Source organism: Ischnura elegans (assembly GCF_921293095.1).
Source record: "Ischnura elegans chromosome 13 unlocalized genomic scaffold, ioIscEleg1.1 SUPER_13_unloc_2, whole genome shotgun sequence".
NCBI classification, from domain to species: Eukaryota; Metazoa; Arthropoda; class Insecta; order Odonata; family Coenagrionidae; genus Ischnura; species Ischnura elegans.
In genome coordinates, this window is record NW_025791658.1 from 6344893 (window position 1) to 6356970 (window position 12078).

The 12078-nt window shown below is 37.4% G+C and overlaps 1 protein-coding gene across 1 annotated transcript; it reads left to right on the plus strand.

The window, feature by feature from the left end:
• Window positions 1-3544: 3544 nt before the first annotated feature.
• LOC124172759 (protein ANTAGONIST OF LIKE HETEROCHROMATIN PROTEIN 1-like) lies at window positions 3545-6060 on the plus strand. The gene is made up of 2 exons (XM_046552247.1): window positions 3545-3728; window positions 5196-6060. Exons 1-2 carry the CDS (start codon window positions 3598-3600, stop codon window positions 6058-6060), a joined length of 996 nt encoding a protein of 331 aa, XP_046408203.1. The 5' UTR covers window positions 3545-3597.
• Window positions 6061-12078: the final 6018 nt, after the last annotated feature.

Consider the following 12078-nt stretch of genomic DNA (forward strand, 5'->3'; position numbering starts at 1 on the left):
TCTTATTAATTTTTACACTAAATAATACATCACATAGCCCACGAGCATTAAAAAGCTTACCCTAAAGCCTGACGAAATAAAATTTTTAAATAAAAATTGCCGATGAAACAGGGTTGCTGACACATCTGCTATTAGTATGATCGAATTCATCAAAATGCAAGCAAAAATTAACGTATAGTTCAGTCTCAGCTACTAAAACTTACCCATATCAGGCGCTAAAGTATTTGAAAAATTATTTGGGATGAGTAAAAGTCTCTAGGTCACTGCAGTAAATGTATCAACCTATTAAAAATATGAAAGTCCTGCCAAATCACCAGCATAAACACTTGTAAAATAAAACATGGTATCTCTTAGATCACACCTCCGATTTTATACTTACTTTGCATGAAGTCACCACCACAAGAAATTTTAAAGAGGCAGGAAAGAAAAAACCCACAGAAATACAATACATATATTATGCATTTTCTATTGTCAACCACAATAATATTTCCAATTTTCTCTTCTATCCCACATCTAATTTAGCGAAACAATTACTCTTATTCTCTTTCGAATAGAAAATTATTTAAAAGAGCACTGGTCGATACATAAAAACTATCTTCAATACTTTCTCCGATGAACGTCCACTATCACAGCATCAACTTGCACAAATCAAATCCACATCCACAAATATGTCACTTCTGCCGCAATGTCTGTCTTCTTGGCGACAGGTAACAGTGAAGCAATGGTACCTTCCTCCAATCTGGGTACCTTCAATTCAGCAAGAATTTTCTCCTCGTCTTCTCGTCCAAGGCCACAGATTATTTTCTGATATCACAAGGTGCGATGTGAAGCTCACACACCTAAAATTAATAAATAATAAAACACCATGTAACTTATTAGGTCAAATAATTTCCAATTTTTGGTATTTCTGCATGAGAAATCAAATTACTAGGCTCGTAAATGTAGTAAATATTTGTATGCCTGATATTTTTATTGTTTTAAACTATAGCATAAGATAATTTGAAATGATGAAAGCCGACGTGTAATACACCATAGGGCAAGCTAAGAAACAATATTCGATCCTATAAACTTGGCAGCTTATTCCTAGTTTCTCCTTTATCCACTCGTTTACCGAATGAATTAATACAAAAAAGACAACTAAAATGCAAGAATTTTCAAAAGAATTGCTGCTACAATATTTTGAATCACCATTTTTAGTACTGAATAGTACTATAGTACTTCAGTACTTGATGCATCAACATCCCGAAGCCACTTCTAACTTAAAATTACATCCAAATAATTACAGCGAGAAAGAGTACATACCTCACAGTTTTTCGTAGGGGTGAAATGTTTTCTTCTTATCGCCCAAATGCACTTCTTCTTCAACTCAGGATCTTTTGGAAAGCTAAAAGCTTGAACCATGTCCCGGAATTTCCATTACATCCCGACAATACACACACGAAAGGCATTTTTAACAAAAATATCTCACAAACACGTTTCTGAAGCCCAGTGAATGAAATTAAAGAATAAGGGAAACTTCACCATTACCAGACACTCTATTTTTCACAAAATTAACCACAAAAATCCCTGAAATGTGGTGAGACGTGACGTAAACGATGCGATCTCCAACGGCTTGTGAAGGCATGTGATCTTTCTAGGAGGATATGGCACGATGGCACAACCCGCGAAAGAAAATAGTCCCAGACCGAATACAGTTTTATCGATGAGATACAATTTTATCGATGCATATGAATTTGCCAGTCCTCTTGCATCTTTTTTCGTCATTAAAGGAAATAAAGAAACAAAACCTTTTTAGTAACTTCCTAAGCGCGATTTTTGTATCTTGATGGTCCACCCTCGTATTCAGGTACGAAAACTTCCTGTGCCGTCTGGGGCATGTAGTTATGGCCCTTGCCATTGCATTATTATGACCTTTAAATTTTATTTCCTAACTCGGAATATTCGAAAAATAGCTAATTACATACACTCAATGAACATGAGTAACGTGGAATGTTATCAGGAATATTTATTAATGATATCTATTGTTCAAACAGATTGTCCTGGTCATGTTATCTAAATAGCTCTAACTGAGTAGACCATGAGGGCACAATTATTGGATATAAAATGGAATTTTATCTACCTTAGCTACCAAAAAGCACCTCTCAAGCTGTATTTAGCTTTTGATACAATTTCCGGGTATGAGTTACGCTAATCTATGCTCCTCAGTGATTGTAATCTAATTTAGGGTTAACATTTGTCTTTTATGTTTAGGAAAGATACGAAATATCTAAGCTGAACACTTCAAAATAATAGTAAATAATGAAATAAATAGCATTTGCCACTCCCATTAGAGCTAATCTTGCATATTTGTATACCCAGAAACAAACACCAATTCGAAATCGTCGGCGTACTGCCGCCTTGACGCAGAGAAAATCCGACAGGTTCAGTTTTTCTGCGACGACGCAGCGAGCTGGAGACATGACGTCATCAATTCTCAAAGACGGGCTCTGATTGGCTCGCTAGCCGCGGCGTCAACGCAACGCCGAACTGTGAAGGCCCCCTTGGTTAACCTCTCAATGAAGGGGCAAAGATAAAACATATAGTATTAATGTGCCTTTAAATTTTAAGAAATAGGCACACAAGTCATGTAATTAATGCTTCCGTTGGTATTTTCATTATAGAAAATATATTTATGGTAACTATTAAGACATTCGAACTTTCGATGAGCATAAAGATGTCGGTTATTTACTTTCTGATACCTCGAATGTATAAAGCATTATTTAAATATTTGTTCATATAGGATATCTCAGGGAAAACTTTTTGCTTTGAAACTGCCTTGGAACCCTTTTGAAACTGTTTTGGAACACCAAAATCTGCATTGGAACTGCTGTGAAACTCATTTCCACTCATTTGTACCAAAAATTAGAAATATGAAGACGTTTGTAACTCATTTGTGATCCCATTTCTAACTCCTTTGTACAGAGCGTGTTCGTATGGAACTGCTTTCTACACATTTGGAACTCCTTTTGAACGATTCGGCAGGATTTCCAGACGTCATCATTCGTATTGTAACTGCTGTGTACGGAAAAGATTCATTTGGAACTCCTTTTGAACGAGACGACAGGATTTCCGGTCGTCAACATTCGTATTGTAACTGTTGTGTACTGAGAAGATTCATGTGTAACGGCTTTCCATACATATGATTTTACACTTTCCCGGCGAACAACTTCAGAAAAATCTTCTCGGGATACCGCGCGGGTAAGATTATTTGAGAGCGCCCGAATAATCAACAACATATGGAGAATGAGTTGTTGGTATATTATTATTTTGGCGCTCTCAAATAATCTTACCCGCGCGGTATCCCGGGAAGATTTTTCTAAGGCTTTCCATACGTTTACAATTCTTTGTTGAACGATTCGATAGGATTTCCAGACGCCATAATTCGTATTGTAACTGCTGTATACGGAGACGATTCATGTGTTACTGCTTTCCATACGTTTGCAATTCTTTGACTCAGGCACTGGGATATAATGGGTTAATAAAGTGCGACAAGATCTGGGAGAATATCACCATCTGTTTTCCCAAATAAAAGAATACCCAGACAAATTCCAGGAGTGCATGAGGATGTCACCTGAAACGTTTTCATACATTTGCGCCAATGTGTCACCAAAGCTGGATAATTGCAGAAAATACTGTAACCTCCATATTAACCCTATCTGCTCTGAAGAACAGATTGTGGTAACAATAAGGTAAGATTAGTAATTAATCATTCAGTATAAAAGTATATTATATATAATAATCAAGTCATGAATTTATTGTTGATTTCAAACAGTTAAATACTTGTTCGGTGTTAAGTAATACAATTTTTGGTTCAAGGTGAAGAAATACACTATTTAATAGTTTACACTAAGGATAGTTGGAAAGTGATAAATTAGATTATATTATACAATTAAGGATAACCTATTTATTTGAAAATACTTTGTTACATGTTAGTAAATTTCTGGACATTGTGTTGTTCCTCAATATATGGTGATGTTAGCGGAGTCGGTGTATGAGAGGAAGTGTGGGCAAAGGAGCTGGTTGTGAGGGTAGTACTCATTCCGGTGACTCATGGCAGGGTTTGAGGGACGGTTCTTGTACGATGGTTCCTGTTCCGGTGAATAAGCCATGTCGAATAATTATTCTTGAACCTTCATCCGGAACATCATTTTTTTCCTTGGGTCCAACGTATTTACATGTGGTAGTAGAGAGTTAAAAAAACCCACATCTTCGTCATTCTTGTTAACTTCATCCACTTTGTTCATTTTTAATTTCAGTTTTTCTTTCTCGATATTTACTAATTCTTGGCCAATTTTTGCCTGATTTGTTAATCGTTTTTTGTACCCTGTTCTGGTGTACTCCTCCGTGGTTCTCTTAGATGTAAGTGTAGGTGTAGGCGACGAATTGTTGCTTCCACTTTGATTAGGTGTGCCCGGAATGTCAATTTGTGTAAGTTCACGATCCCCTTCTTCGTTATCCATCACGGAAAGGCTATCCATCTGCTCCTCAACGAAATCGTCGTTCAGTTGCCCTTCGTCAAAGTTCGTGTCGTTCGACAAATCAGTCAGGTTCCCTGTTGATTTCCTCGGGACGAATTGGTACAGGAGGAAAAGCATAGAATCAAAACATTTCCACGATGATGTTGACTCTAGAGCTGCATCTCCGGATCTAGGAGTTTTGCTATATTGCTTCCGGAATTCATCTCGCAGATTTTTCCAGATTAGCTTCACATCTTTATCTGAAATACAAAATAAAACTCATGGCATATTGAAGAATTGAATATAGGTGACAACTTGTACACATAAGAAAGACCTGTAAGCTATTCTTCCATAAGGAATACACAGTAACAGAAATTATTAATTAATTTATTTAAATAAATAAATAAATCTTCTACTGCCTCATCGTAAGCCAACATAGGGTTTATAATGAAGAAAAGTACATTAAATTATTTTTCTATCTAGTAATGTCTTAAGTTTTATTACCACATCTGCAATGATTTCGGAGATCTTGAGGTGTTCCGCGACACAATTGACACCCTGTGAATGTATACACATATTACCAAAACATATCAATAGTTTATTGATTAGTCTATCGACAATAGGATATTTATAATAACTGCTGTATTATGTTTTGATTGTGTTGATATAAATATACTGCATTGAGTTGTTCTATTGCAGGTATTTGGCAACTGGAAGCAGTTATAAGACTCTTGGGTTTTCATTCCGGATGGGGGATAATACAGTGGGAAAAATTGTGAGGAATGTATGCAAACTACTATGGGGCACCTTTCAACCCAAGCATATGCCCATTCCGACAATTTCAGATTTTGAAACTGTGGCTAGGAGGTTTGAAGAAGTTTGGAAATTTCCAAACTGCATTGGTGCCATCGATGGGAAACACTGCAAAATAAAATGTCCAGCGCTTTCTGGGTCCATGTACTTCAATTACAAAAAAACATTTTCGATCGTTCTGCAAGGAGTGGCAGATGACCACTACAAATTTCTATTTGTTGATGCAGGTGGTTATGGCAAGCAAAGTGATGGGGGCACTTTCAAAGCATCGGATTTGGGCAAGTTGTTGGAACGGAAGGAACTAAACATTCCAGGTGAAAAATGTTTGCCCCGAAGTGATGTTAAGGTGCCCCATGTTTTTATTGCGGATGAGGCGTATCCTTTGCAGGAATATTTGATGAAGCCGTTCTCACAAAAAACAGTTGGTGAAGCTGAGGATGTGTACAACACCCGGCTGTCTAGTGCCAGAAAGACAATTGAATGTGCGTTTGGCATTTTATATGCTAAATGGCGGATTTTAAGTGGGTGTATTGAAACATCCCCGGAAAGTGCAGACCAACAAATAAAGGCTGCGTGCATTCTTCACAATATCATAATTGATAAAGATGGCTGGAGTCCAAGTGTGTCCGACATCCCGCCTGTCCCTCCCGAAGCCAATCTACAACCTTTGGGGAGATCCAGAAATTCCGCTTCAAACCGTGCGAAAGAAGTCAGAAATTGCTTTAAGGCATACTTTGGGAATAATGTATAAAAACTGAAGGAAATTGAAAGTAAAAATGGTTTTTTAACAAAAATAATGATCTTGGACCCTAACTTTTTGTATTGATTTGTTTATATTAACATATTAAAATCATTCTTTTTGTACATATGTTACAGTACATACAAGTGTTTGCATGAAAATGAAGTGCCACTGTCTAAATATTTATTATGTTATAGACTCAGGCCTTTTCCTTATACGGTATGTCAAAGTAGATAATGTAAGGATTATAAAATAGTTACATCACCATATATAGTATAGTTTTAAAATACCCTCGTCCCAGGAAATTTGCTAATATATTAGGTTTCCAGCTTCGACTATTGAAAAGTATGTAGGGCTTATTTTTTAAGACAAATCTCATGTTGTATTGTCTTATTTGTTTATTTTTTGCTTACAAATAACCCCGTATTTTTTATTGCCTATATCGGAAGATTATTACTCCTGGAGTACGTATTTCACGCTTTTAGATTTTTTAAATGAAGATATCTATTTTTGGCGATTAAATGAAAAGTGAAAGATTTCAAGCGCGCGAAAACGCGACGGGTAAGGAAATCTCTCCGTGTGACGTATTTCTGGTTCCCTCTCCCGTCTTGTGAGGTGACCTTGATCGAGGCTCTGAGCGCTGATAGGACGCAGGATGCTAGCGGGTAGCTGAGTACCTTGATGGCTGGTAGCGCTTGGCTTAAAAAAGGTTTATTAATACCTTATCAAATGAAGAAAACTTTCCGAACTTAGGTACTTTTAATAGGTGATTATTAAGACATGTTTCCCTGAGCGCTGTGCCTCATGCATGCATTGGTAACCTCGGACGATGTATAACTCCTATCTTCTCCTATAGAAACTAGGTCCCTGTGACGTCACGTGGAGTGGCATCGCATGGGCGCCAATCTGGCCCTTTTCAAATGAGGATAAAAATGGACCATTGCCATTCGTCTAAACCGGTATTTCAAAAACGAAATAATTTGTATATTATGAACACAGTAATGGTGGGTAACAAATCGCAATCAATGCCTTTCGGTTTCTTTGATGGAGGAAACTACCCTATTACCATACTCAACAATTGAAGTTTGAATAGCGCAGTGAAAGAGTTTTCGGCTTGAAATGGGAGGAGCTGCGTTCGGTCTTCTCCAATTCCCAAATTTTTTATTCTCCTCAAAATCGTATTTTGTTTTAAAGTTTTTAATATTTTTTTATTGTATGTTAAGAAAATACCAAATGTTGAATTTGAGCATTTTTTATAACAATTTCTAATTTAAATGATCGTGCGACGGGAATCCTTTGTTTTTAGCGCGGTAGGACGAATCATTGCGTTTCCCTTGAGGGAACTCCAATCAGAATCACTGGTGAATATGATTCCCAGTGTTACAAGGTTTCCTTTACAGGCCCGTAACTGCTCATCATTATTAACCTTTGGGATGATAACTATTGTAGTAATCTAAGGTTCCATACACGTAAATTCTTAAATAGATCTATTTTAGCTGGTTAAAATAACAATTATGGGTGATATTTTGTAAATTTTGCAGCAATTATGCTGTCCGTCAATGTAGTATGCTGTCTCATAGGGTGGTTTCCTTTTATTTTTTTATTGCCTAAATCGAAAGATTATTACTCCTGGAGTACGTGTTTCACGCTTTTAGATTTTTAAATGACGATATCTATTTTTCGCGATTAAATGAAAAGTGAAAAATTTCAAGCGCGCAAAAACGCGACGCGTAAGTAGGAACGCATTTCTGATTCCCCCTCCCGCCTTGTGAGGTGACCTTGAGGCCAGGCTTAGCGCTGATACGACGCAGGCTGCTGGCGGGTAGCGGAGTACCCTGCTGGCTGGTAGCGCTCGGCTTAAATAAGGATTATTAATACCTTAACAAACGAGAAAAACTTTCCGACCTTAGCCAGTTTTAATAATTGATTATTAAGACATGTTTCCCTGAGCTCTGTGCCTCATGCATGCATTGGTAACCTCAGACGATGTAAAACTCCTATCTACTCGTATAGAAACTAGGTCCCTGTGACGTCACGTGGAGTGGAATCGCATGGGCGCCAATCTGGCCTTTTTCAAATGAGGATAAAATTTGACCCTTGCCATTCGTCTAAACCGGTATTTCAAAAACCAAATAATTTGTGTATTATGAATACACTAATGGTGGGTAACGAATCGCAATCAATGCCTTTCGTTTTCTTTGATGAAGGAAACTACCCTATTGTCATCAACTTGTCGCCATTTCCCACCAAGTTAATTTTTCCTATAAAGTTTTTCAGAATAATTTTACCCTTTTCCGTTTCGCAAATGAGCGGTGACGGAAACTTTTCTTTGAAAAATTTCAAGAAAAAATCCCTCGATAGAAAAAGATATAAATTAAGTGAAGAATTTTACTTCTAAACTTTAGGCCTCAATATTCTATAATCAGTGCTGTATTTAATACAGGAAATTTGATGGAAAGGGACAGAATGTGAGTCCAGCTGATCTACTGAGTACAATCCTAGGAATAACCTATGTATTAGGCAATCCTTATTAGTGCACGCACCCCGGCGCTTATTTTTAAATAAAGGAAAGGCTTATCTTGAGGTATTTATCAACTACTCTTCTAGTGCGTACTTTCTTCAAGCAAATTATAGCATCAACACGTATATGATGGATCTACAAATTGGCCCCATATACACTTTTTTGGAAGTTTGTGAGAATCGATTACGGCCTTCAAGTTTTACCCCAGGTAAATTGCTTCCTCGTCCCTGGCTGGTAAAGTCGCGATAAAGATGTAGGGCAAGATGAGGTGCAGGACCTATCAGATGACCAAAGCTACGGCCCGGGAGCACCCGATTGAGCGTTGGAGAGCTGAGGGAGCGGCTAAATTCAGCGCACAATATTTTACCTCCCTAATCGATAGTCTGGAATTTAAAAAGGGCGAATTTTGGTTGAAATTGGCTTTCAGTTTAATCTCGGTCCGTCGTTGTTATAGGAAACCTTACCAATGGAGGCATACATGGATAGGGAAAAATCGTACTATTAAGTCACTTTTTAAGTTGGCTGTCCTTAAAAATATAATAATGACCTAAATATTAAAATCGAAACAGTAACTAATTCATTAAAACAAAAAGAATATTAATGCCATATGATCACTAAATATGTTAGTGCTATCGTAAAAAGTTAAGTCTCTCTTAGATATGTAAACAGTAAAAATAAAGAAACATTCTGCTAGCAACGATGAGGCCTAGCGATTTTTTTTGCAATCAAAATTCCAATTATTTCCGAGGAAACATTTCCATCGGTGTAAATATATTTATCTAATTAACAAACATTGATAAATAATGAAGAAGAAAGCTTATGAAGCTATCTTTATCAGCTTCAACCTACGTAAAGAACTATTTAATGTCAATCAAGTACTGATGGTGGAGTCGAAAGAGGAAAATTGCCAGTTAATTTTTTTTCATTCGTTAATTCTCCTATATCGAACAAATATTTCAACAACTTATTAAGTCTCCTGAATGACGTTGAATCCCCAAAAAGTGTTACGAGCGAGTTGATTTCCGTGTTCCTAACGGCGAAATCGTGCACCCAGCCGGCCTTATCGGGTTTACCATTGGAAGCCAGTCCCCATAGGTACCCACTCTTTCAACGGGTAAATATTTTCAACTCTCTACTCCAGTCAACTACGAGTATAAAAGTAATCTCAAACGCCGCGACGATGCAACAACATTAACGCTCGTTTACTCAACTGAGCATCGTAATGATTTCCTACGTCTCATTTGCCGGGTCTACACTAGTAACTTAAGTGCCCATACAAAAATATCTGTGCTGCGACTGCACTAAATCTGCACTGTAACTGGACTAAACTCTGTGTTTAGCACAGTCACAGTACACTTTTCTGTACTAGACTGTACTATGGCAGCTAGAATTTGAGAAGAACTGTACTGTAACAGTGCTGGATCACTGTGCTTGAACTGTGCTAGAGCTCAGACTGCACTTTGACTGGGCTGGGTAACATGACTGGAGCTGTACTATGGCTCAAACTGGACTGTGACTGGGTTGGGTAACTGGACTGGAACTGTACTATAGCTCAAACTGGACTGTGACAGGGCTAGAAAATATGACTGGAAGTTTACTGTGGCTAAAAGTGGACTGTGACTGGGCTGGGTAACATGACTGGATCTGTACTATGGCTCAAACCACTGCGACAGGGCTGGACTTAAACTAGTCATTGACAGGAGAAAGTATTTCCTATATTATTTCATATTACGATCAACTATCATTTACATGAGAATATGAATGCGTAAATTATATAAAAATTTATGTTGACATTACAGCGGCAATGCATAGCTCCAGCTTGCTTATTATTTTGGTAAAGTATGGTCAAAAGAACAACTTCCGCCGATACTCAGCCATCTTTGTTAGAGCATTGGTTGGCATTGGTGATGAACCGGTTGTAACATTACTTGTTTACGTGCTCTGAATTCTACGCTGTACGATGGATACGTCGATGTAAGATCGACGCTAAGAACATGAAGAAGTGAACTTTACTTCAATTACATCAAAATTAGCTACTTAGCCGGGAATTTTTCTTGCGGGTGAAGTGATATCGTCGATTTTGCTGAAATCCGTGTGGTTCGCGATGAATCAACTTTCCACGATTGATTTCGACGACTCGCAATCTACTCCTTGCGAAGCACGAGAGAGTTGAAAAAAGACATATCTTTATTTATACTCTGCTGCTGGAGGTAAGGACTCAACTTCTCTAAAATTAAATTCAGACAAACTTAAACAGTCAAATTTTGACGTAACACTTTATTAGATATCAGTATGTAATGTTTTTTCCTTTTAATTTCAGGAAGGAAAACAAAGAGGCAAATGAATTGAGCGGCCATACTTAACAAGACTTTCATTTTTATGTTTATAATCATGAGTATATTTGTATTTAATAAATTTGTTTTATTTTCATATCTTATTGTCATTTATTGTGCTCCACGGCGTTGGTACTGAAACTTCATCAACAAAAACTATCGAGGTGGGCATATTTGTGGCAACTAAACAAATAGCACTGAAGTAAATGTTGGTGGTTTTTATGTTGAGTGCCCGTTGATGTGCAGAATAGGATTTGTCAATTTTTCTCATAGAACCTAAGTGCTTCGATAGCAATATTTTTAGTGCCATAAAATTAGTTCATATTAAGGAAGTGGAACGTAACAAATTCAGTGAGTGTCTGTTAGGAATATGGTTTATCTTTCCTTAGACTAGTCAACATTTGAATGAGTGTAGTCGTTTTGGCCACTGTTATCTCTTTGCGGTTTTCTGATTGGATCAGGCAACCAATCTTCAAACACCCAAAAAGGGAACTATATATCTCTGCTGATTGGCCTATCTTGATTTAATTCTGCTTCTTGTTTTCAATAAGATATACAGGGAATGCAATAGCCACATCAAGACTCAATTATTGATTCATGGAAAGAGTATTACAGTAAAAACTGTGCTATGACAACTCCACTGTGACTGTGCTATGGAAACTCCACTGTGACTGTGCTATGACAACTCCACTGTGACTGTGCTATGGCAACTGCACTCTGACCGTGCTATAACTGTACTGTGATGTTTCAATTCAAGTGCAGTTTAAGTAGAGTTACAGTACAGCCCTTTTAGAACAGTTACAGTGCAGCTTTAGTACAGCCGCAGCACAGATTTTTTTGTATGCGTGACTACTTAAGTTGGCTCTGTATTTAAGTTGGTAGTGTAGGTGTCACCAGCTTCATTTAAGTACACCTCCACTTAAGTCATCTTAGAACCCAACTTAAATTGCGTAGGCAACTGTTTCCGCACGGTTGAAGCTCTTCATGTGTTGTAAATGGCACATAATACCCATCTCACATCATCCCGTTGACAATGTTCTAAGTTGTGCTGTATTGTATGATGTGGTTATTGAGCGTTCTATTTCGTTAGTTAATTTCTATTGTTGGGAATATTAATTCGACGAATTTATTTTGTAGTGTTTCTCATCTTATTGTCGGTTTTATTTCCGTGAAAAC